Source organism: Schistocerca serialis, chromosome 5 (assembly GCF_023864345.2).
Source record: "Schistocerca serialis cubense isolate TAMUIC-IGC-003099 chromosome 5, iqSchSeri2.2, whole genome shotgun sequence".
Classification (NCBI taxonomy): Eukaryota; Metazoa; Arthropoda; class Insecta; order Orthoptera; family Acrididae; genus Schistocerca; species Schistocerca serialis.
Genome location: NC_064642.1, coordinates 325379678 through 325407504, shown reverse-complemented (window position 1 = coordinate 325407504; position 27827 = coordinate 325379678). Strand labels below are relative to the sequence as shown.

The following is a 27827-nucleotide window of genomic DNA, read 5'->3' as shown; positions in this document are numbered from 1 at the left end:
TCACCATGCAGATCGGAGGTCAAGAATCCGTCATCTTACAGTGGAAATGCTCATTTAAAGTTGTACTGCTAGACAGAGACAGCCTGGCGGCGTCTCCATAATGCTCTGTGGAACTTTCACGTGGACATACATGGGTCCAATGGAGCTCGTATAAGGTACCGTGACGGTCGACGAGTATCGCACACTTGTTCCAGACCTGGTACACACCTTCAGGACGACCATGTTTCCCGACGAAAGTAGCAAATTTCAGCAAGATAATGCGCCATGTCAGAAGGCCAGGAGTGTGATGTAGAGGTTCGAGGAACATAGTGGCGAGTTCCAACAGATGTACTGGCCCCCAGCTCGCCAGATCTTAACCAGATGCAACACATCTACACGTAGCGTCAAATGGTTCAAATGGCTCTGAGCACTATGGGACTTAACATCTAATGTCATCAGTCCCTTAAAACTTAGAACTACTTAAACCTAACTAACCTAAGGACATCACGCAACACCCAGCCATCACGAGGCAGAGAAAATCCCTGACCCCGCCGGGAATCGAACCCGGGAACCCGGGCGTGGGAAGCGAGAACGACGTAGCGTCAGAACTCTTATGCTCCTTCCCGCAATTTACGGGAATTAGGTGACTTGGGTACGCAGATGTGATGTCAACTCCCTCTGCTTCCAATCCAAGACGCTCTGCCGCTGTTTTCATTTCCATAGGTAGACATACCGGCTATTAGGTAAGTGGTTATAATGTTCTGGCTGATCAGTGTGTTTCACTACGGAGTAAAACAAAACTGTACTCAGGTAAATTATTTATATACACTATCCCATTTGCAAACATCAGACAATAGTGTATGTAAAAACGAATTCTCTCCGTTATACTGAGGTGTTGCATTTATTTCCAAACCCGCCAGCAGGGCGACTAGTATCTCTGACATTCCAACTCGACGCCATGTTACAGAGGCTCCTGGTTGACGACAGAACTTTCATCAAGGATTCTCAGCGTCCTGAATTTCATCCATTTCGATGATACGTAGATTAATTTGAGAGCTCACACTGTGCATATTAAACGATGCTGATCAAGCCGTCTGAGATGCTATGCATTAGCATCACGGGTACATATAAATTCCTCTCATTTGAATGCAACCGGCATTAATTCCGTGGCACACCTGACGCATATTAAGGCGGATAAATTATGCAGGACCAGCAAGCTGTTAGGTGTCGACTCAGATCTCCAGTCTTCTTTTAGTATTAGTGTGCAATTGTGTTCGTCTTCCAGTGCGCCTTTCATGGTCACCCCTAGTGTACTTCAGTGTGGTTGATGACAGTGTTAGTTTCCTGCAGCAAGTCACAGATACGCGATGGGTGACTTGTGTTACTGCTCTGAAACGCAGAGCGTGCAGAGATGCTTGCTAAACCTCCTTCTGTAGGATTAAACAAACCAGAAAATCTCACGTCTTGCTATAGTTGTGTATAAGCATTGTGCTGAAGTAATGTGTTTACACTGTTCCATTAACCTGTATTCCTAAGTCAATTATGCAGGGGGTTAAGAAACGGCCTTACACGAGCTCTTAGCCAAGCACTCGTTGGCCATTCATTGCCAAGTGGTACGACATTCGGTGGGCTGCTGGTACTCGCCTTACATACTCTGGCTGCCATCTGGGCTGTCACTGTACTCGCGCCTTCACGACATATGGGCTCACGTTGACTCGGCGTTCGATTTGTCCACTTTAACCGCGCCATCGCTGGATCCCATGCCGTTCTGAGCTGCAAGCCACCATTTACGATGTTACTGGTGACTTATTTCAATGGCTTCTTTCATTACATAATGCCAGGAGAAGTTATTGAGAGCCAAGAAGTAAGTTTCGTCGAGTTTCATCCGTTGTCCGCTTTCTAAAGCACGCTCAGCTAAAGAAGATCTCTTGTGGCCACATCTGCTAGATCTTTTGTACACCCCAAGTGTTCTGAGACCTGCTGCGTCTTTAACTGGTCTCAGCATTAGACAGATTCTTATCGGAGGCCTGAAGATCGTTTTGATCTTGTGTCGTTTCAGCAGGCGGCTCATCTTGCCCGACGGGGAACCACAGAACGGCAAGAAAGAATTCCTCTTCCCGTTCCTCGACGGTTGTCTTATTGCGATTCTTGCCTGAAATTTCATTTACTAGATGGGCGTTACAGCCGTTGTTTCTGCAGACCTTTGGTAGGTGGTTCAGCTCATGGAGCAGGTTATGAGAGTCTCATGCCATTCTTGCACGACTCAGAAATCGGCTAGTCCCGGCGGAGGTTAGAGTCCTCGCTCGGGCATGGGTGTGTGTGTTTGTCCTTGGATAATTTAGGTTAAGTAGTGCGTATGCTTAGGGACTGATGACCTTAGCAGTTAAGTCCCATAAGATTTCACACACATCCGAACATTTTTGACTCCGAAATATTTATAAAACAGTACGCTTCTGCGCTAGGTGATTGTGGCTGATGGCATGCAAGTACAGATCGATGTGGGTGGGTTTTGCGTAGACCTGTGGCCTAGGGCATGCATTTCGTATACGGCGGACGAGGATGTCTTGTAGTTTTCTTCTTCCGTGGTGATATGGATGTTATTGTTAATGCTGCTGAGGTTTTCAAAGAATTCATCAAATTTCTCACGTCCTTGAGACCAAATGACGAATATGTTGTCAACGTATCGAAAGAAGCTACGAGGCCTTAATGGTGCTGTGTCTAAGATAATATCCTCAAAATTCTACAGCAGCTGGAGCTTAACTGTACTTGCACTTTACAAACGTTTGTGCATGATGTGAGAATGATATGAGACACTGATAACCTGCCCCATGATATGGGCAACTTGCGCAATGTCTTGATGAAAAACGGCTATAGTGTTCATGAAATAAATAAAGTGATTTCAAGCCAGACTCACAATAATACCAATGACAAGGTTTCTTTCTTCCGCTTTTTGTGGATCCGTGTCGGGCAAGATAACCTGCCTGCAGGTATGTCAAAACATCAAATCGACCTTCAGGCCTCCGACAAAAATTTGTCAATTGGTGAGACCAGTTAAAGAAGCAGCATGCTTCAGAAAAGCTGCGGTCTACAACAGGGGCGGCCAAGATTACGACTGATAGACCGTGCCCGGGCCCGAGCGCAAAGCTCTCGGTCTTGCTTCACATTTTCCCCACCGGCTACACCTCCACTCTCGACATCCTCTCCCAATGAGATGTAGTCGAGTTCCCTTACCCGACCATGAAATCCACTCTGATATGTAACCATCCTACCAGCTCTAAGAGAACCCACCTCACATCCCTAGGACAGTGCTCCCTTTACCTCCATTCCATTCCTCCCATAACCTAAGAGTTGGTCCAGAACAGCGTCCCACCTCATTCTCCGGCATTCCTCGTCCAACTATCCACCCATACAAACTCACCCTTATGCACTACCCCAACTGCTACGTTCCCATGATACCCCTCCTGTTAGTCTATACCTACTCATAACTCCATTCATCTACACTAAAGAGCCAAAGAAACTGATACACCTTCCTAACATCGTATACTGTCCCAGCGGTCCTTCAGAAGCGCCGCAACATGATGTGGCATGGACTCGACTAATTTCTGATGTAGTGCTGGAAGGAATCAAGACCATAAATCTTGTAGGGCTGTCCATAAATCCGTAAGAGTACGAGGGGGTGAAGATCTCTTCTGAACAGCACATTCCAAGACATCCCAAATATGATCAATAATGTTCACGTTAGGGGAGTCTGCTGGCGAATGGAAATGTTAAATTCAGAAGAGTGTTCCTGTAGGCACTCTGCAGAAATTCTGGACGTGTTGGGTTCTCACGCTGTCTTGCTGTAATTTCCCAATTCCGTCGGAATGCACAATCTACATCTATATCCACGTGATTACTCTGCTATTCCCAATAAAGAGCCTGGCAGGGGGTTTAATGAACCACCTTTACGCTGTCTCTCTGCCGTTCCACTCTCGGACAGCACGTGGGAAAAATGAGAACTTAAATTTCCGTGCGAGCCCTGATTGCTCTTATTTTATCGTGATGATCATTTCTCCCTATGTAGGTGGGTGCCAACAGAATGTTTTCGCAGTCGGAGGAGAAAACTGGTGATTGAAATTTCATGAGGAGATCCCGTCGCAACAAAAAACACCTTTTCTGTAGTAATGATTGCCACTCCAATTCACGTATCATTTCTGTGGCTCTATATCCCCTTTTTTCGCGATAAAACAACACGAGCCTTCCTTCTTTGAACTTTTTCGATGTCATCTGCCCATCCCACTTGATGCGGATCCCACACCGCACAACAATATTCCAGAACAGGGCGGACAAGTGTGGTGTAAGTAATCTCTTTAGTAGATCTGTTGCACCTTCTAAGTGTTCTGCCAATGATTCTCAGTCTTTGATTTGCACTAAACACAACATTATCTATGTGATCGTTCCAATATAGGTTATTTGTAATTGTAATCCCTAAGTATTTAGTTGAATTTTACAGTCTTCAGATTTGTATGACTTATCGCGTAATCGAAATTTATTGGATTTATTTTAGCACTCATGTAAATAACCTCACACTTTTCTTTATTCAGGGTGAACTGGCACTTTTCGCACCACACAGGTATCTCATCTAAATCATTTTGCAATTCTTTTGGTCATCAGACAACTTTACAAGACGGTAAATGACAGCATCATCTGCAGATAATCTGAGAGGGCTAGTCAGATTGTTTCCTGCGTCGTTAATATAGATCAAAAACAATAGAGGGCCTATAACACTTCCTTGGGGAACGCGAGTTATTACTTCTGTTCTACTCGATGACTTTCAGTCTATTACTACGAGCTGTGACCCTTCTGACAGGAAATCACGAATCCAGTCGCACAAATGAGGCGATATTCTATAGGCACGCTTGTGAGGAACGGTGTCAAAAGCCTTCTATAAATATGGAATCAATTTGACATCCCCTGCCAATGGTAGTCATTACTTTATGAGTGTAAAGAGCTAGTTGGGTTTCACAAGAACGACGTTTCCTGAATCCGTACTGATTACGTGTCAGTAAATCGTTTTCTTTGAGGTAATTCGTAATTTTCGAACACATTATCTGTTCCAAAACCCTACTGCAAATCGACGTTAGTGATAAAGGCTTGTAATTCAGTATATTACTCCTGTTTCCCATTTTGGATATTGGTGTGACTTGATCAATTTTCCAATCTTTAGGTACGGAACTTTCTGTGAGCGAGTGGTTGTATATAATTGCCAAATATGAAGCTATTGCATCAGCATACTCTGAAAGGAATCTGACTGTTATACAGTCTGGACCGAAGGTCTTGCCTTTATTAAGTGATTTAAGCTGCTTTGCTACACCGAGGATATATACTTCTATGTTTCTCATCTTCGCAGTTGTTCTTGATTGGAATTCAAGAATATTTACTTCGTCTTCTTCGAAGGAGTTTCGGAAAACCGTGTTTAATAACTCTGCTTTAGTGGCACTGTCATCAGTGACTTCACCGTTGTTATCGCGCAATGAAAATATTGACTGCGTCTTGCCACTGATGTGCTTTATGTATGACCAGAATCTCTTTCGGTTTTTTGCCAGATTACGAGACAGAGTTTCGTTGTGGAAATTATAAAAAACATATCGCATTGAATTACGCGTTATATTTCGAACTTATGCAAAACTTTGCCAATCGTAGGGATTTTGCGTTCTTTTAAATTTGGCATGCTTCTTTCGTTCCTTCTGCAACACTCAATACAATTCCGAATAACGTTTTACGCCTGCCGCCGGCGTCAAGGGTAGAAGATGCCACAGACTATAATTGTGTGAGTGGGGCACCTATCTGACATGAGACTCAAGTTTTCTTTGAACTGTTATGCTACTACATCTTCTGAGTCAGGGGTCGGTAAAACGATCCAATAAATAGTTCAGTCCGATTGTCAAGTATAGCCTCTACCCTTACTATTTAGCAGGAACTGTCTAGTTCCATTTCACCACAAGGTAAACTACTTCTGACTACAATAAATACTCCACAATGGACATGAAGGGATGTAGGTGGTCAGACAGGACGCTTAAGTACGTGTCACCTGCCAGAGTCGTAACCAGTCGTATCAAGGGTCCCGTATCACTCCAACTGCACACGCCGCACACAATTACAGAGCCTCCACCAGCTTGAACAATCCCCTGCAGACATGCAGGGTCCATGGATTCATGAGGTTGTCTCCATAGCCGTAGACGTCCATCCACCCGCTACAATTTCAAACGTGACTCGTCCGACCAGGCAACATGTTTCCTGCTTCCAGTCATCGAGAGTCCAACGTCGGTGTTGACGGGCCCAGGCAAGGCGTAAAGTTTTGTGTCGTGCAGTCATCAAGTGTACACGAGTGGGCCTTCAGCTCCGAAAGCCCACATGGGTGATGTTTCGTTGAATGATTCGCACGCTGACCCATGTTGATGGCTAAGCATTGAAATCTGTAGGATTTGCGGAAAGGTAGCACTTCTGTCCCGTTGAACGATTCTCTTTAGTCGTCGATGGTCAAATTCCTGTAGGATCCTCACCGTGCGGTTTGGGCGTCATATCACGGACTGCGCGGCCACCCCCGCCGGATGTTCGGGTCCTCCCTCGGACATGGGGTGTGTGTGTTGTTCTTAGCATAAGTTCGTTTAAGTAGTGTGTAAGTCTAGGGACCGATGGCTAAAACAGTTTGGTCCCTTAGCAATTCACACACATTTGAACATTTGTAATATCTTTTGCCGGCCGCAGAGATGTCGATGATTTGATGTTTTGCCGGAATCCTGATATTCACGGTACACTTATGGAATGGTCGTACGGGAAATCCCCAGTTCATCGCTACCTCGGAGATGCTGTGTCGCATCGCTCGTGCGCCGACTATAACACCACGTTCAAACTCACTTAAATCTTGAAAAACCTGCCATTATGGCAGCGGTAACCGATCTAACAACTGCGTCAGACACTTGTCTTATATAGGCGTTCCTGACCGCAGCTTCGTATTCCGCCTGTTTACGTATTTCTATATTTGAATATGCATGCCTATACCAGTTTCTTGGGGTTTCAGTATACATCTCTATCTTAATGAGTCAATACATCGGCTTTTTACTTTTTGTCACTCTGTCTTTTATCTGTGTCAGTCTTTCAATTAAACAACAAATCTGCTTTTTATATTTTCAGTTATGAAACTGATGTCTCTTATTACGTCATACATTCATTTTTTCTACCGGCATGTCCAATTTCATAACACGTTATTTAAAATTTTTACTTTCATATGGTTGAAGAGCGACGACTTGTATCCACCGACACCCCACTTCCCCGATCATATGGGACAAGTGGAATGAAAGGACAATAAAGGGAAAAAAATGTTGTCGCGTTCACAAGGAATATTATAAATTGACGGCACTTACATACTTAGATTATCTTTAACGGTTCGCAACATTTCTTTACTTCTCCTGAGTGGTCGAAAGACTGGTGTGATTCCTTGTCTGTTTAGGACTTTATCTAATTTAATGGTTGTAACGCAGAATGGAAGCCGCGCTGTGTGTTGGTCCTATTCGTTCACTTCAGTGGCATTGCATCTTGGTTTTCTCTACAGCATTGACCAAATATCACAAACAGAACATCCGTTACCTCTGAACACCGTCGTTAGGTGGTTAATCTCCAAACTGAGGTGGTTCCTGCGCGAAATAATTCTGGCTCTGTGTACTACAGTGTCGAGCATAGCTGTTTTCTGAGCTGGATGGTGAAAACTACACCCGTTGAGATACAGGTACCTGTAGGTGTCGGATTTCTGTACACAGAATGGCCGAGTCGTCCATCTGATTTCCGTTCGACCAAAACCTCTACAAAAGGTAACTTTCCGCCGACCTCTACTGTAAGTGTTTGTTAGGATGTATAACATTGATGCATGGAAGAGAATTGTTTGATGGCGTTATGGAAGGTTGCACTGTAATGAAATCTACATCTTTATTTTGAGTCATTTCGTGAGGTAACGTCTGCATAAAGAAATGTTTACGTCAAGCCGACCAGTGCCGAGGACCTCTCAGTTTCATTCACGCAGTAAATAGCGGAGGCTACGTGAATATGTCAACAGAAATTCTGCATCCACATCCTCAATAACAGTTTCCAGTTTAGGAAGATTGGAGGAAGAAACGAATCAGGTTTCCTCTCTGTCAATCGCTCCAAACTTTTCGAACTGAAATATTCTGTTCAGCCATCGTTTAACTACTCCCTCTTTTCTGTAATCAATCAAGAAATAAGTGTAGTGCATAGTACGAGGCAGGGGTAGGCATTATTATGGTTAGCACCGGCGATGTATATCATCATTCAGAATCTGCATAGAGAAATTAGTCGTTATCGGTTCACGAAAGGAACACTAACGTCACGTTTATGTTGCAAATTGCTAAATCCTAAGCTAGTTTCATAATTTTTTTAGAATGAGCAAGACGCCCGCCAGAGTGCCAGTTCTCTTACCTTGACCATGGCGCTATTGACAGTCATCTCGACGACGTGCAGAGTGTAGTTTCGGCGACGGCCATCCTCACTGAAGCGGATGTCTCCAGTGAGGCCCTCGATTTCTACCTGAGCAGAAACAGCGTTAGTTTTCGTAAAATTAAGACAGTTGCGATTACAGGAGGGAAAGGAATATCATGATTCAACGCCGCATAGACGAGGCGGTGGTTATAAATGGAGCACCTGGTTCACGGTTTATGGATATGACGGAAGCCTTAAATTAGACTAGCCGGATGGGGATTTGAACCGTGCTCTTTCCGAGTGCAAATCCATTGTATTAACCACAGAGCCATCTCTCTCAGTAGGGCACCATAAAGAAATACCTGCGGTAAAGAAATAAACTACCGTGTGATGTTTATTATAGTAAAAATTAAATTCCAGAAATTATTAAAATATTTTAGTAACGCGTTAAATAGTAGAACTCATCTTCAACTGGGTTATGTAGACATTTCATACGCCATGAGCATACAAATAAATTCATGTTACCGTTGTGGAATACAGTTTGCAACAGTCTCAGGTTTATTAAAACCAACGTTTAGATCGGAAATAAGCTGTTTATCCATGGGTGTCCGGAGAAATTTATGCAAAACGTGGGCGGCGCGGGGAGGGGGGGGGGGGGAGGAGATTCTAAAATTGTCACTTTCTGATACGGCTGATTTATTGAGTTTGAGAACGTTTAGTGCTCCAAAAGCTGAGTGTGACAGGAATTATAAAGGAAGTGGTGGAGATCAGAGTAAACTGCAATGATTTTAACAGCAACCGGGTTAAATATTTCTTGGGCCCTGGTGATGGTCTTTGGCTATCACGCGAAGGCAAAGATGGATGTTCGACATTTTCTAAGTGAAATTTTACATAACCTAATTTAACATCAGAAAAGTGCATCCGAAACGGGTGCCGAAAATTCTCACGCTTGTACCAAAAAATGGTCGTGAAAATGTTTGTGCCGACACTTCGAATACCACTGAAAATGATCCCGATTTCGTAGCGCTTGGTTTTTCATTTATGGTCTACAAACTAAGCGCCTGTCTATGGACTGGAAGGGTCCAGCTTCACCGAGAGCGAAGAAAGCTGGTTTGAGCAAATCATAATTTAAAACGGTGATGGGTGTTCCTTTACTCTCGATATTCATGGTAATGCATATCTTCACTGGGTTCCTGAATGTCAAGCTGTTAATCTTCATTGCTATCTTTAAGTTCTTGCTCGACTGTGTGAGCGAATAAGAAAGAAGAAAGACCTGAACCGAGGAAGAACAAGTCATGGGTTATCTGTTTCACATCAAGACAAAGCAATGGTTCACTCAGAATTGTCAGTTACAGGTTTCTAGCGAAGCAGAGCATCATAATATTAGAGTGTCCACCTTACTCCCCTGACCCAGCCCCATGTGAGTTACACTCCTGGAAATGGAAAAAAGAACACATTGACACCGGTGTGTCAGACCCACCATACTTGCTCCGGACACTGCGAGAGGGCTGTACAAGCAATGATCACACGCACGGTACAGCGGACACACCAGGAACCGCGGTGTTGGCCGTCGAATGGCACTAGCTGCGCAGCATTTGTGGTGCACCGCCGCCGTCAGTGTCAGCCAGTTTGCCGTGGCATACGGAGCTCCATCGCAGTCTTTAACACTGGTAGCATGCCGCGACAGCGTGGACGTGAACCGTATGTGCAGTTGACGGACTTTGAGCGAGGGCGTATAGTGGGCATGCGGGAGGCCGGGTGGACGTACCGCCGAATTGCTCAACACGTGGGGCGTGAGGTCTCCACAGTACATCGATGTTGTCGCCAGTGGTCGGCGGAAGGTGCACGTGCCCGTCGACCTGGGACCGGACCGCAGCGACGCACGGATGCACGCCAAGACCGTAGGATCCTACGCAGTGCCGTAGGGGACCGCACCGCCACTTCCCAGCAAATTAGGGACACTGTTGCTCCTGGGGTATCGGCGAGGACCATTCGCAACCGTCTCCATGAAGTTGGGCTACGGTCCCGCACACCGTTAGGCCGTCTTCCTCTCACACCCCAACATCGTGCAGCCCGCCTCCAGTGGTGCTCTAGAAGGTGTAAGTCAACTACCCTGGCCAGCAAGATCTCCGGATCTGTCCCCCATTGAGCCTGTTTGGGACTGGATGAAGCGTCGTCTCACGTGGTCTGCACGTCCAGCACGAACGCTGGTCCAACTGAGGCGCCAGGTGGAAATGGCATGGCAAGCCGTTCCACAGGACTACATCTAGCATCTCTACGATCGTCTCCATGGGAGAATAGCAGCCTGCATTGCTGGGAAAGGTGGATATACACTGTACTAGTGCCGACATTGTGCATGCTCTGTTGCCTGTGTCTATGTGCCTGTGGTTCTGTCAGTGTGATCATGTGATGTATCTGAACCCAGGAATGTGTCAATAAAGTTTCCCCTTCCTGGGACAATGAATTCACGGTGTTCTTATTTCAATTTCCAGGAGTGTATTTATTCGACAAGGATAAATCAGCTTTAAATGGAATAAGATTTTAGTCCGCTGAAAAATGTGAAAGAAAAAGCAGCGTGCGTTATCGAGGAGCTCACAAAGGAAGCGTTCCAGCAATATCGGCGGAAAATTCACATGGAGCGTTGCAGGGATAGATAATAGGAGTATATTCATGGTGACAATAACTAAATATGTATGTTTTTGACATAAAAAGTTTTAAGCATTAATCTTGTTATTTTGTAGCCACACCTCGTGTACGCAAACATGTTTGATGCGAGGTGAAGTATCATTCACTCATTCGCGACACTCATTTTTCCGCGGCCATGGAACCAATGTCTCGAAAAGTTTTGAGATTGAATTAACAAACAATAGATAAAGGTTAAGATAGTGGTTTGAATGCGTCACACATTCTACAAAATTCTTCCCGCTCCCCTAACTTGAGTACGATGCACAGAACGCCCATAAAGCCACGTCATTCATGAAATTCATTCTTTGTGATGTCGTTCAATTAGCGCTTTATATCGGCTTGAATGTCGGTTGTGTTATCAAAACGTTGGTCCTTCACGCGAATTTCTGCACTTTGTCGTCTTATAGTATGTTGCTATTAATAATACCAAGTCTCGTCATCCGTGATGATATTTTGCAGAAAGGCAATTTCAGCGTTTTGCATTCAGCCAAGTCACGCCAGGAGTCAACTAGTCGTTCTTATTCCTCGGCTGTCATGGTGAGCGGAACAAACTCTGCACACACTTTTCTGTGTGGAGAATATTTTGAACACCAGATTTTGAGACGAGGCTCCATTGCAGCTTGTGACACAAGAAAGTTAACACACTACGGCCGCAAGTCCACTTACTTAGCACTGTCTAGTCACAATTGACTGGTCGAATGCGCATCTGTTGTTTACAGCTCTTAGTTCACGCTGCCACCGTTGTTACAGCGCTGGCATCGCCTATATGCCTGGAAAAAAAATCATTCTCTGAACCTTTTGGACAGACGGTATATATCCTAAGTATTGTATCATTATTCATTGTGTCTTTGCAGTAGGGGTACTGTCTCTCTTTGTAAGTACGATGCTGACGACCGAAAAATTCTTGACGCCTTCACAGACCGAGCAGCGCAGTGTGTCTGGTCGCTAGCCGAATACAGGTATATGCCGACAAGCCCTCGCCCCACGGAGAAGCACGCGCGCATTGTCTCTAGTGAGTCCTTGTATTGTTAAACTGCTGTTGTATAATTTTTCTATCAACGAAATGGCTGTTATTATGTTTGGTGTAATCAGGTCGACATGTTCAGGTGTTAAGTCATTTTTAATCAATGTTACAGTCGATAGAAAGGTGGCAATGTTATTTTCTGCTTGGGTTAACATTGCGCAGCAAAGTTCCGACCAGTGATTTATCTATATTTTCGCCTTCTTCATAGTTATGATAGGGCTTGAGGAATATTTTGATTGGAGATGAAGAGTAATCTTTCGCTGAAGTATCTGATCACATCTTCATTTCGTGAGAAGCTTATTACTTTTGAGAATTTTCGGAAGGTGTTACATACTGTATATACAACTTCTGCCGAACGGAGGCGGAGTTTTAATTTCATTTTCGGCAGCATATGTGGAAGAAGTTAATTACTGTCGACATTCCTTCGATGCTCCTGCAGTATTTCTTCGTCGTTTTGGGAAAAACTAAACTTTCAATGACCATTAACATTTAATTTAGAGGACAGATTACTGAACGTCCGCGTCAAGGGAGAGGATTCTGATTTATGCGGTCTATCGTCGCTCGGTCTCTAATTAATACGTAGCATCGCATGAGTGGCTCCCTGTTCGACAGAACATGAGCACCATAGAAGGCGGTGTTCTCTTCAGACGCGCTATTATGCACTGACGCACTTCATACGAAGCTGTCACTTGAGAATGTCACAACATGCCGAAATCTCAATCGTGAACAAACGCGTTTAATAACGGTCCTGAAGGAAAATGCTGTCGTTTCCAAAGTTACAGTCTGGTGTGAAACTGTGTGTTTTTGACAAGGCACGACTCCTGTCTCCAATTTTTGTCGATAGTTGCTTTCAGGCCGTTTTACAGAGCTATGAGTAATATGCCAATCGTTGTCGATACTTTAGACAGTCCGCGTTGATACACCAATAAGTCGGGTAGCTTCTTTCACATTGTGGTCATGAGCACGTCCGAACGCCACAGCTCCTTTCAGCTGTCTGTCAACTACCTTATCGCGCTGATTCAATACAACCGACTGTAACTGTCTGACAAACCACTTAACTGCTATTGCATATGTTTGCGGTGGAGAATTACGTGCCGACCTGGCACGAGTTTTGCGTCATCTAAGCCGCACAAAAGTGACAAGTTCGCATTTTTTAGGTAGTGATTGATATTTTGTCCGGGAAATTTATAAAATTGACGTGATATGTCCTTAAGAGGGGCCAATTGGAGTAGGAACAAAAGGGAAAGTTTTCTTTTTTTCATGCAGCAATTGGACTATGAGCGAATTCCATCTAATAAGTTGTGTGCGGACCGTAGTTCTCCATTTGGCCGTAACCAACGACCCCCTACTGCGTAGCTCTCATGCTATGTAGCTGATACCGCGGGTTCCGTTGCCCATGCAGCATTCCGTGGACATGGGGCGTCGTGACCCTTTATCCTCTTTCTTTGTGCAAATGGCAGCACTATTCGACATATAAAACTTGACGGTTGGACGACACAAACACTGAGGTATTATTATCGCTAACAGTTGTTGAGAGCAATCGGGCGCATGGAGAGAAGCCACGCGCCATGAACTGTCACAGCCTGCCCTGCCCGTGCTAGTAGCGCTAGAGGAGATTTTGGTATTAATTGATAATTGACCGTTTTTGCTGCGCGCAGCTGTTGCTTGCTTGCGCAGTAGAGGGATTTTGTCAGATTTGTATGTGCATACATTGAAAGCAATATTCATATCTTTGTTGCGACCAAAAACGTGATTATTGATTAAAGACAATGTGAAATAACTAAAGTTTTTGCTAATGAAACTGTTCAATGAAAAGAAAGGCCTGAGTCAAGTTTGGCAATGTATGAATCATCAATTTTCAGAATATAGTAAATCAAAAGTTCTCATTGATTCATTTTTTACACCGCTTAAGGCTATTTGACTAAACACCTCCCAATCATTTGATTTGCATAAAAAAAGAAAAAGGGGTGTTTGCCCATGCATTGCACTCTGTATGGGTCGCAGTATTTCTTTTGCATTGTTTTAGCTTTTGGTAGATGCAGAATATTCATGCAGCTGCAAGAAGAGGTAAAGTGTCAGTTGCGTGCAGGAGCATTACAGTACAATTGTTAGGAGATGTTAGAGAATATACTGTATCTAACAGCCATTCTGAAAATAATCAACTTTTCATGATTTATAGGAAGAGTATTTTTCTGTTGTTGTTCTCTATCATAATACTGACATGTCCGATAGTAGGAAGTTCCAGAAAATGTTTGAATACTGAGATATTGGATTAAGGATTTTTATAAGACACGTTTTAGAGCTATATATCAGATTTTATGATAACGATAACAATGTTTCACTAGAGAGCTTAGTAATTTTTATAGATAAAGTATAGATAGCAACAATATTGTCAGAGACAGAGCTTCACGCGTTTCTGTACGTCTGTTGTCATAATAAAAAATTTTGACAATAAAACTTTCAAACTATTACACATCACACCGGAAACAGGAAATTTCAAACGAAAAAATGTTATAAGTAAAAATGATGTTAATGATAAAAGAAGATAGGACAGATTCAGTGGTAGGTATCCCTTCAGTTGCGCTGCTCAGAGAGGAGGTCTCGGAATGTGACCGCGAGTGCAGTGCCGCACAAGGTTACTAAGGCATATTAATATGTTAGCCTATTTAATTCTAGCTTCAACATCGTGTTTGTATACTATGTGGAAAAGGATTACTATTGGTTTTGTTGTGTATGTTTTGTGTATTCTTATTCTAACTTACGCTGCGTCCTAAACAGCTATGTAATTATTATGACAGGTTTAACGTGGCGCCTGGTACAATAACCGGCTACGGTTATATGATTATGAGTGCCTCTCTGGTTTCATCTATATTTAACGTTGCTATATTTGAAAACTGGCACCATTCCACCAGACTATGTTTTAAAATATTTTGTTTGTACTACTAGTTTCGAGCAAGTATGAGATATGGATACAATGTTGACGGTTCATTAAAAAACCACGTGTCATGCATATTTATGCACCGCACGGTCGTCAGTGGTCGTCTTCTTGTTATGTTTACTCCAAATCACACGATTTACACCTGTTGATATGACTGTTATGACATACATTGGTACTTAATATGTACCAGATATACCAGTATTTTACTTTTTCTCTCTCAACTCTGGAAATAAGTGGTACTACAGATTCTACCCTCATTGCCGCAACTGAATATTTTCATAAAACATTCTCAAAGCTACTGCAGCAGCGGTGTCAAGTGTACTACCCAGCCACGGTATCACTGAGCTTGACATTGCGTGTCCGTTATCAGGACACGAGGTGACGTTACAGAAAACAAATACGATGGTGACTAAGGAAAACATATTGTAATGTGAATCCTTCATGTCAGTTGTGCATATACTATTAAGTGGTTTAGCGTGTCGTCGTGAAATGCTGCTAGTAGTGCAGTGCTGTGTTACCCATAATTATGAAGAACTCTGTGAGTGGAAAACAGAGGAGATGTCGCGAAAGTGAACACATACAGGTGAAATAGAGCTTATATTTGAAGTAGTACAGTTTTTCCAGGGAGAAAAAAGCAGAATTAAGAAATAATATTTCTACAGAAAGCAAGCTTGTGGATGTCAAAAATGCTAGGGACGTTGCAAAGAACAATGGAAGACATTCTGAAAGTCTTCAAGAAGGTAGAAGAAACCGATGAAAAGTTAAAACCCCTATTAAACAAAGGCGACCTAGGGAAGTAGATCTCTAGATCAGTGGTCGTCGAACTTTCTGCTCAAGTGCCAATGCTAACGTTGTGGGGAGGCACCTAGAGCCGGGTAAATACCGACCTTATGATTAACTCGTAAACTACAAACACTATGACACTGAAATTGCCTGATGAAGTGTTGTTGTGTTGTTTGTGTGAGCGAATGATTAACTAATTAATAACAGTGACTTTATTTAAATTCATTATGCAATGTAAGACTGAATCACAATCTTTACTAAATGATTTGAATGTCATTTATCTTCTACTGATTGCCCTGTATCACAACAGCTGTAATTTAATTCCACAATCATTGATACAAATACGTACTCCATTTTGTGGTGACTATCTCTGTAATGCGGATCCTTCTTACTTACTTACTTTCGTTTGAAATTTGTACCACAGCAGCCGATGTGTGTAAGGCACACAGACCCATGTGTTATCAGCACGGGAAGACAATCAATAAAACATTCCGTCTGTTACATCCGTTAACCCCGCAGTGGCCGCGCTACTTACACCTCTGCCGCTGGGGTAAACTGTCAAATTTACTTGTTGTTGTTGTGGTCTTCAGTCCTGAGGCTGGTTTGATGCAGCTCTCCAAGCTACTCTACCCTGTGCAAGCTTCTTCATCTCCCAGTACCTACTGCAGCCTACATCCTTTAGTGTATTCACCTCTTTGATTCCCTCTACGAATTTTACCCTCCATGCTGCCCTCCAGTACTAAATTGGTGATCCCTTGATGCCTCAGAACATGTCCTACCAACCGATCCCTTCTTCTAGTCAAGTTGTGCCACAAACTCCTCTTCTGCCCAATTCTATTCAATACCTCCTCATTAGTTATGTGATATACCCATCTAATCTTCAGCATTCTTCTGTAGCACCACATTTCAAAAGCTTCTAATCTCTTCTTGTCTAATCTATTTATCGTCCATGTTTCACTTCCATACATGACTACACTCCATACAAATACATTCAGAATCGACTTCCTGACACTTAAATCAATACTCGATGTTAACGAATTTCTCTTCTTGCCATTGCCAGCATACATGTTATATCCTCTCTACTTCGACCACCATCAGTTATTTTGCTCCCCAAATCGCAAAACTCCTTTACTACTTTAAGTGTCTCATTTTCTAATCCTGTTCCCTCAGCACCATCTGACTTAATTCGACTATATTCCATTATCCTTGTTTTGCTTTTGTTGATGTTCATCTTATACCCTCCTTTCAAGATACTGTCTATTCCGTTCAAGTGCTCTTCCAAGTCCATTGCTGTCTCTTACAGAATTACAATGTCATCGGCGAACCTCAAATTTTTTATTTCTTCTCCATGGATTTTAATACCTACTCCGAATTTTTCTTTTGTTTCCTTTACTGCTTGCTCAATATACAGATTAAATACCATCGGAGAGAGGCTACAAACCTGTCTCACTCCCTTCCCAACCACTGCTTCCCTTTCATGTCCCTCGACCCTTAAGACTGCCATCTGCTTTCTGTACTAATTGTAAATAGCCTTCCGCTCCCTGTATTTTTCTCCTGCCACTTTCAGAATTTGAAAGAGAGTATTCCAGTCAACATTGTCAAAAGCTTTCTCTAAGTCTACAAATGCTAGAAACGTAGGTTTGCCTTTCCTTAATCTTTCTTCTAAGATAAGTCGTAGGGTAAGTATTGCCTCACGTGTTCCAAACTGATCTTCGCCGAGGTCGGCTTCTACCAGTTTTTCCATTCGTCTGTAAAGTACTCGCGTTAGTATTTTGCAGCTGTGACTTATAAAACTGATAGTTCGGTAATTTTCACATATGTCAACACCTGCTTTCTTTAGGATTGGAACTATTATATTCTTCTTCAAGTCTGAGGGAATTTCGCCTGTCTCATACATCTTGCTCACCAGATGGTAGAGTTTTGGCAGGACTGGCTCTCCCAAGGCTATCAGTAGTTCTAACGGAATGTTGTCTACTCCCGGGGCCTTGTTCCGACTCAGGTCTTTCAGTGCTCTGTCGAACTCTTCACGCAGTATCGTATCTCCCATTTCATCTTCATCTACATCCTCTTCCATTTCCATGATATTGCCCTCAAGAAAATCACCCCTGTATACACCCTCTATATACTCCTTCCACCTTTCTGCTTTCCCTTCATTGCTTAGAACTGGGTTTCCATCTGAGCTCTTGATATTCATGCGAGTGGTTCTCTTTTCTCCAAAGGTCTCTTTAATTTTCCTGTAGGCAGTATCTACTTACCCATCGTGAGATAAGCCTCTACATCCTTACATTTGTCCTCTAGCCATCCCTGCTTAGCCATTTTGCACTTCCTGTCGATCTCATTTTTGAGACGTTTGTATTCCTTTTTGCCTGCTTCATTTACTGCATTTTTGTATTTTCTCCTTTCATTAGTTAATTTCAGTATTTCTTCTAGCCCTCGTCTTTTTACCTACTTGATCCTCTGCCGCCTTCACTATTTCATCCCTCAAAGCTACCCATTCTTCTTCTACTGTATTTCTTTCTCCCATTCCTGTCAATTGTTCCCTTATGCTCTCCCTGAAACTCTGTACAACCTCTGGTTCTTTCAGTTTATCCAGGTCCCATCTCCTTAAATTCCCACCTTTTTGCAGTTTCTTCAGTTTTAATCTACAGTTCATAACCAATAGATTGTGGGCAGAGTCCACATCTGGCCCTGGAAATATCTTACAATTTAAAACCTGTTTCCTAAATCTCTGTCTTACCATTATATAATCTGTCTGAAACCTTCTAATATCCCCAGGGTTCTTCCAAGTATACAACCTTCTTTCATGATTCTTGAACCAAAACTATGATTAAGTTATATTTACTTAGCTCATGGAAAATTACATCAAAGTTAATTAAAAGTAAGTACATCTTAAAATGTTACTGTCCCTGTAAGTATTCTTTTTTGTTACTGAACAGGAAAACTACACTCTTAAGAACCTATTAAGGTTACTTGACGTTTTTAGATTTGGCTATTAGTTGCCTGGTGGATATTATTGTGAAATATGGTTGAGAACCACTTGATTCGGTCCACATGCAGCCCGCTGTCCGCAGTTGACGACCACTGCTCTAGATAACGTTGATAAAGCATTTATTCGAGAAAAATTTTTTGGAGTATTATGCGCAGAAGAACTAAATGCCTGCGTCGAGGGAGCTGCTTATATTTTCAAAAACAGAGATAAATTTTGAGGATGGGGAAGAAAATTTCGGAAAATCTTAAAGAAATGGGATTTTGCTTCAAAAACTGCAAAAACAAGAATGCCTCCTAACAGAATGTTCCGACATTGTTGCAAAGCGTGCGGAATATCTGATAGTAATCGGAAATAATGAAAGGAGTCGAAATAAACCAGTACTACTCACAGTCGAAAGGTGGATACATACGCACTATACCATGAAAAGGTGCTGACTAACAGCACTGCAGACAAAGGTGCTGTTGTCTGCGTTGGAAGAACAACGGGTTTCATACAGGGTGCATAGCTAATTTATGATTCGAAGTAGGAATCCAAGTATATCACGGTGATATGGACAGGGATGATTACTACAAATATTTAGGAAAGATACTGCTTCTCAAGTTGCCATCTGGTAGTACTTTCGTTCTTGATAACGCACCGTATCAAACTGTTCAGTCATATAAATTCGCTACTACTGCAACCAGCAAAATGAACGTAATTGAATGACTCATTCAAAGCAAAATCAGTTTTGAACCGAACTTAGCAAAAATCAGCTCTTAAAAATCGTGAGTTACAATAAGCCGAAACCCGTTTTTAAAGCAGAAGCTGTTTTAAATACTACCAGCACACTAGTATTGCTTAAACCGTATAGAGCTAATCTGGAACACAACGAAACAAAAAATTGCAGGAAAAAAGCTTCTACCATTAACTTAACTAGCCTAAAACATATAATTGTGTAAAAAAATGGTTCAAATGGCTCTGAGCACTATGAGACTCAACTGCTGAGGTCATCGGTCCCCTAGAACTTAGAACTACTTAAACCTAACTAACGTAGGGACATCACACACATCCATGCCCGAGGCACGATTCGAACCTGCGACCGTTGCGGTCTCGCGGTTCCAGACTGTAGCGCCTAGAACCGGATGGCCATTCCGGCCGGCAATTGTGTAAAAGACTGCGGACATTTAAAAGGAACTTAAATGGAATACTGTCGCAGAGATGGGTTAATGGAAAAACAACGAATAATTTAATAATCAATGTTGGTCTCGAGAGTGAAGATGAATATGAAGCACATGCCGAAAGACAGTGATTTGGAAACAGACACGGCGGGTGATACTGGGACGGATTCCAGTGAGAAAGATACAGCAGATGAAGAATATGTGCTCCACTCCTTTTACGAAGGACCAACCACTTCGTAATTCTAATCACCAAGGTTGTTGCAGTTCTCATTGCATGACTGTAATTGTACCGTCCTTCGTCCCCTCCGCTACCACACTGGTTCAGATAAGCCGACAGTAACGCACTCAGTGCCAGGTGCAATAATATTGTCATCGACTGGTATATAGTGTGAAGAAAAATATGTGCACTCGGATTGCTGACGTACCAGCAATAGAAAAGAGAAGTATCTCTCACAAAATTTCGCCCTGCGCATATTTCGGGCGCTAAATGAACGTTAAAGATTGTCAATCTGCCAACACTGTAATCACGTGCACGTTAACTATCTCTGCCGGCTACCAGAGCAGAGCTGAACAGTTGGTAGAGTGGGTAATTTTTTGGTTTCGACTGGATCGAGGCTTGTTTGTTTTTATTTGCTAAATGTAGTCTGCGTAGCCTGCTATCTGGCGTCTTAATCGTCATACAGCGATTACGGTGGGTCTTTTACAAAACATTTGAGCTCATGTACTACGAGGACAGAAATGGAAGTACAATCGTTTTCATTGGTCTGCTTTTAAAGGAGCCTTTTGCACGTCGTGGACGCGAATTGTTTCGCGCCAATGCATCTACTAGATTCTAAATTTGTTTTCTGTATACCCTCCCCAATGGTCCCATAGAAATTATTTTCAAAGCATGTCGCTAGCCCTGCTGTTGACGTAAGGCAATAACTAAATGTAATGGACCAGAACTTGGCTAGAATAATAGCTAGTATTAACGGATGGGATCACTGGGGAGGTTACACACAAAACAAGTTGGAATCTAGTAGATACGGTCATGCGAAACAATTCGTATCCATGACTTGCTAATTGTTTCTTTAAAAGCTGACAATGAAAACGATTTACTTCAATTTCTGTGTTTGTAGTACGTAACTGCTAACGTTTTGTAGAGGACCCTCTAGAATCACTGTATGATGATTAAGACGTCAGATAACGTACCAAGCAGACTACTTTTTGCAAATAAAAACAAAAAAGACTCGATTCAGAATCGAACCTTCGACCTATTGCACGCTAATTCAAAACGCTATCGACTGTTACCGCCTGACTGCTACCGTCTGACAGCGATAGTTGCCACAAAATTGATTATAGTGTTGCCAGACGTCCATTTACTGCCCGAAATATGCGCAGGACGAAATTTTGTGAGAGACTTTTCGTATAGCTAGTATCTGAGGAATCAGGCTGCTAAGTCGGAATGTGCGGGTTATTCTTCGCCCTATACAGTCTGAAAGTAGAAAATATTACAAGAAGATGATCGCTAGCGACCATGATGTGCACAAATATGACGGTACGCGATTTTTTTAATGAACCGACAGAGTTGTATCCACATCTGTTACTATAAATATATAGGGTGATTATAAATAAAGTTAATCTTTCAAACCGCTGTAGAAATAACACAACTGGTTAGAATATTATCGTACAAAGGCGAAAACGGATGGCAGAAGAAAAAGAAATAGTTAAAAATGTAGCAATAGATGGCGCTGTAAGCATCATAATTTAATAGTGGTCGACTACAAATGACAAATGAATCATACAACAATGCCTAAGATCTACAACAGACGCTAGACAAGCTGTACTACTCAATGTGTATTGATGTACATGTCTGATAGTGTTAGCTGAGTAAAGCCATTCATCATATCACATCCGATGGGAAAAATCGGTTTTTAACTGTCCTGAGGCAAAAAAACGCGTAAACAGCATCACTCACATGGGGGTATAATTGCCCTGAGGCCAAAAACTGCATAAAAGCATCAATCACTTCGGTTTTTAATTGTCCTGAGGCCAAAAGCCGCATAAAAAGCATCAATAACATCGGTTTTTAATTGTCCTGTGGCCAAAAACCGCATAAAAAGCATCAATCACATCGGTTTTTAATTGTCCTGTGGCCAAAAACCGCATAAAAAGCATCAATCACATCGGTTTTTAATTGTCCTGAGGCCAAAAACCGCATAAAAAGCATCAATCACATCGGTTTTCAATTGTCCTGAGGCCAAAAACCGCATAAAAAGCATCAATCTCATCGGATTTTAATTGTCCTCAGGCCAAAATCCGCATAAAAAGCATCAATCACATCGGTTTTCAATTGTCCTGAGGCCAAAAACTGCATAAAAGCAACAATCAAAATCAAATCGGATTATTAATTTCCGTGTGACTGTCCACCGTTTTCCGCAACAAGTTCAAATAGAGAAACAGCATGTTCCACAACTGATCGAAGTGTTTTTGGGGTCATCTTCCGAATGTGTTGCTCAATGCATGCCTTCAGCACAGCTGAGTTTGCAATCGGAACACTGAACACAACATCTTTCAGATAGCCCCATAGTAAGAAGTCACACGGATTAAAATCATGTGATCGGGACGGCCAAGTTGTAGGGAAATGGAGGCTGATAATTGTAGCATTTCCAATATGGCGTTTCAGCAGCTTCTTAACTGGATTTGGAATGTGTGGAGGTGTGCCATCGTGCATAAAAATGATCCATGCACACATCCACGCTGTTGGAGAGCTGGAATGACGTGGCTGCTCAAGAGACTTACCAGTGATGGTACAGGTAACAGGACCGGAAACACCGGCCACTTCGAAGAAAATATGGCCCTATGATAAATGATGCCATAAACCCGCAGCAGAGACCTTTTCAGGATGAAATGGTACTGGTTAATTTGCGTGTGGATTTTCCGTTGCCGATATTCGAGAATTATGTGTATTGACATATCCTCTCTGTTGGAAGTGGGCTTCGTCTACCTACAAAATCTTCCACGGCCAATCATCCACTTGCAACTTGATGTCATTTTGACCAGTGGTGCTATTTCTACAGCGTTTTGAAAGTTTAACTTTAATTATAATCACCCTGCACAAAACGTGCTGCCCTGCTTTAACATGGTCGATGCATTCCGTTGATCTTGTCTGTTAATGATCCCACACTACACAGTAGTGATTATAATCACTTAGTACCTGAGAATGGACAGTGTAGGAAACTAGTAGCGCAAAGAAAATATTTCAAAACACAGCCTGGTGGAATGATGCAATTTTCAAATTGATGAAGGCTGCTGGGCCCACCTAGAAGGAAATGAATATTCTGTATTTCGACGTCTACATGTTCATCGTATGGTACGTCCTCTGCGACGGTGCTGGAGGAGTCCGTTGTACAGACGTCCTCATCTGGACTAACCCAGTCGTCTGTCTGACTTCTACTACGATGACTGTAAGGTCTCATTTGCTTATAAACAGTGTGTTTCGTCTTGGTGATGTGGTCTGTTAGGTTTCCTCATTTGCGAGAGTCCCTGGCTGTGTGTTGTAGCATGGAAACTGCTGCGACTAGTGTAGCGGGTGAGGGTAGAGAGCAGAGAGGAGGGAGGGAGGGCTGACCTTGCGCAGCAGGCGGGCGATCTTCTCGCCGTGCTCCCAGTGCGTGACGAAGCCGCCGCCCAGGTTGCACTCGACGGCGGGCGCGGCGCCGCGCCGCAGCAGCTCCTGCTTCTTCCGCACCAGCCGGCTGAACGCCTCCACCAGGGCGAACACCGCGTCGTACATCAGCGCCGCCGGGGCCTGGCGCAGGACACGAGCGATCATCACCGTCGAGGCGTCCACTATTGTAACAAACTTGCACGCTTCTTCATCAATTCCTGCATCACTCGTTGGGTCACTGGATCATGAATGTTTGTTGATCTGAAGTACTTGGGTAAGTAGGGTAGCTCTACATTACTCAGTTTACTCTCAAGCACCGGGCGATCAAAAAGTCAGTATAAATTTGAAAACTGAATAAATCACGGAATAATGTAGATAGAGAGGTACAAATTGACACACATGCTTGGAATGGCATGGGGTTTTATTAGAACAAAAAAAAAACAAAAGTTAAAAAAATGTCCGTCAGATGGCGCTTCATCTGATCAGAATAACAATAATTAGCATAAAAAAGTAAGACAAAGCAAAGATGATGTTCTTTACAGGAAATGCTCAATATGTCTCCCATAATTCCTCAACAATAGCTGTAGTCGAGGAATAATGTTGTGAACAGCACTGTAAAGCATGTCGGGAGTTATGGTGAGGCAATGGCGTCGGATGTTGTCTTTCAGCATCCCTAGAGATGTCGGTCGATCACGATACACTTACGACTTCAGGTAACCCCGAAGCCCATAATCGCACGGACTGAGGTCTGGGGACCTGGGAGGCCAAGCATGACGAAAGTGGCGGCTCAGCACACGATCGTCACCAAACGACGTGCGCAAGAGACCTTTCACGCGTCTAGCATTATGGGGTGGAGCGCCATCCTGCATAAACATCGTGCGTTCCAGCAGGTGTTTATCAGCCACGCTACGGATGATGCGATTCTGTAACGTATCGGCGTACCTCTCACCCGTCACGGTAGCAGTTACAAAACCAGAATCACGCATTTCCTCGAAGGAAAAAAGGCCCGATAACGGTAGATGTGGTAAATCCACCCCATACCGTGACTTTCTCGTCGTGCAATGGACTTTCCACGACAGTTCTAGGATTTTAGGTAGCGCAAATTCTGCGGTTGTGGGCGTTGACAGACCCTCGGAGCGTGAAATGAGCTTCGTCGGTCCACAACACGTTACTCAACCAATCGTCATATTCCGCCATCTTTTGAAACGCCCACACCGCAAATGCCCTCCGCTTCACTAAATCGCCAGGTAGCAGTTCATGATGCCGATGGATTTTGTACGGATAGCATCGGAGGGTACGCCGCAGTGCCAACCAAACAGTAGTGCATGGAATGCCGGTGCGACGTGCGACTGCACGAGCGCAGACTTCCCCGTGCATACACATACCCGCTACAGTCTCCATTGCTTCTTGAACTGTCTCAGCAGCATTACGCCTTGTGCTCGGTCGGCCACTACGGGGTCTATCGTCTAAACAACCCGTGGCTTCGAGCTTCGAAATCATTCTCGCCACAGCTGCATTTCTCAACGGATCTTTACCCGTTCGAATCCCCTTCCTATGGCGATAGGATCGTAACGCTGAACTAGCACATTCCCCATTCTGATAATACAGCTTCACTAAAAGCGCCTTTTCAGGTAACGTCAACATGCTGCGACTGCTGGCGCATTTGATTGTCTCTCTCATTACAGCTCCTTTTATACACGATTGCCATGCGCAGTCACTGACGTTTTGCTGTCCAGCGCCATGTGTCGGGCATTTTGTGAACTTTCTTTTTTTTGTTCCATTAAAACCTAATGTCATTCCAAGCATGTGTGTCAATTTTTACCTCTCTATCTACATTATTCCGTGGTTTATTAAGTTTTCAAATTTACACTGACTTTTTGATCACCCGGGACATTGGTGGCCTTTACTCTTGCAATACCATCAAGGCACCATTCACAAAACGTAAATGCCATGAAGGCACTTAGTTAATAAAACGGTACAGATTATTATGGAGTGGTCGAATGGATGGAAACGAAGCATTTTGTCCGCACCTGCGGAGGACATTTCCAAGGCGGATAGTAGCTTCTCTGACCATCCGATACAGACCCTGGCTCGCTACCGATTGTAGCAAAATGCTGTTTATGCCTACTTCCGCGCAGTGGCGTGAGGTCTCATGTTTTGAATACGCGAGTGCAATTGGCCGTTGTCTACTTCCGTTGCCCGCTGTTGCTATCACCCCATGGTGGAAGACTGAACGCGTCTTCTTCGGTAACGGGATACAAACGTCATACAATTTCACGCCGTACTCCTTCCTACTGAAAATCCTGGGGTGTTTTACAATCTCTATGAACTCTATGTATAGACTCTCATGGTATCCGTTTATGAGTACCAGTGCTTGAATTCTGTCAAAGAGAGTATGGTGATCTCCTAACTGTAAAGCATGTTCCGCAACAGCTGGTCTCTCAATCTCCTGCCTTCTGCAGTCGCTCTTGTGCTCCTCTAGTCGTTTTTTGGCCCTTCTTTTTGCAGTACCCATGTACATCTCAACTTCTTAGACTCCTATAAATTAGAGGATTTTCCAGCAATTTGCGAGCATTCTGACCAATTTTAGGTGATCTTGTATCTTGTATGTTGTAAATTACAGCCATGTTCCATATTTTCAAGATTTTTGATATGCGGTCAGTAACGTCCCTAATGAAAGCCAGGATTGGGCTGTTCTGCATCACTATGAGTTCTGGGCGCTGGTCTGAACGCTCTTTATACGTCAGCGGACAAATAACCATCCTTGAGCAATGCATATATTGTGGGTGGTAGTTCGAATAACAGGGGTGGTAACGATGCGTATGCGTGGGTTTTCGGTAAACTGTGTGGCGTAAGCGACCGTCTTCTTTTTTGAGAACTAGCCCATCAAGGAAATTTATTACGTGGAAGCAAGCGTAATTGTAATTTTTCTGCAGTCAGAGCAAGCCAGGGTATGAACCTGACATTCAAAGAAACTCCGATCCCCGTTGAAAATGTCCTCCGTAGATGAGGACGACATGTTGGGTTTAAATGTGAAATACATTCGACCATTGGATAATAGATGGTACATTTTTATAACTGTCACATTTTCCCCACTGAAGGTTTAAATTTTACAATCTTAAAGTGTACTTCTTGCCCGGATTACCATTTCAGGGTAACCGCATAAAAATGGTGCGAGTCACACCATCTAGATTCTGTGTACAGCATGAAAAAAACTTTGCACACTCGAGAGCCACAGTGCGACTCCTTGCATACCAACGCTACAATAATTCCTCTTACAAAATTTATTCTTGTGCATATTTTCGATAGAAAATAGGGGTTACAGAAAGGCGGTTGCGCATCACTAATCGCGTGTACGGAAAGTATCTTTATTCAGAACTGTGTAGCAATGCTGACCAGTTAGCGCAGTCTGCTTTCAGCAACGGCCACTAGTGAGCTTGCAGTTACAGTAATCACTGTGTTTACCTGAGACTTTAGAATGACACTCTAACAACAAATGAGCTATACAGGGTGTTACAAAACGGTACGGCCAAATTTGCAGGAAACATTCCTCACACACAAAGAAAGAAAATATGTTATGTGGACATGTGTCCGGAAACGCTTACTTTCCATGTTAGAGCTCATTTTATTACTTCTCTTCAAATCACATTAATCATGGAATGGAAACTCACAGCAACAGAACGTACCAGCGTCACTTCAAACACTTTGTTACAGGAAATGTTCAAAATGTCCTCCGTTAGCGACGATACATGCATCCACCCTCCGTCGCATGGAATCCCTGATGCGCTGATGCAGCCCTGGAGAATGGCGTATTGTATCACAGCCGTCCACAATACGAGCACGAAGAGTCTCTACATTTGGTACCGGGGTTGCGTAGACAAGAGCTTTCAAATGCCCCCATAAATGAAAGTCAAGAGGGTTGAGGTCAGGAGAGCGTGGAGGCCATGGAATTGGTCCGTCTCTACCGAATCTGTTGGCCGAAGTGGCCGTGCGGTTCTAGGCGCTACAGTCTGGAACCGCGAGCCCGCTACGGTCGCAGGTTCGAATCCTGACTCGGGCACGGATGTGTGTGATGTCCTAAGGTTAGTTAGGTTTCACTACTTCTAAGTTCTAGGGGACTGATGACCTCAGATGTTGAGCCCCATAGTGCTCAG

At 43.3% G+C, this 27827-nt stretch overlaps 1 protein-coding gene across 1 annotated transcript in view; it reads right to left on the bottom strand.

Moving 5' to 3' along the window:
- Positions 1-27827, bottom strand: part of LOC126480895 (glutamate receptor 1-like) — a 1132174-nt gene that overhangs the window by 211073 nt on the left and 893274 nt on the right. Inside the window, exons 8-9 of the mRNA XM_050104292.1 lie at positions 23635-23814; positions 8449-8556 (exon numbers count right to left, since the gene is read on the bottom strand). Coding sequence (XP_049960249.1) covers positions 8449-8556; positions 23635-23814 — 288 coding nt within the window. The remainder of the gene's footprint in view (positions 1-8448; positions 8557-23634; positions 23815-27827) is intronic.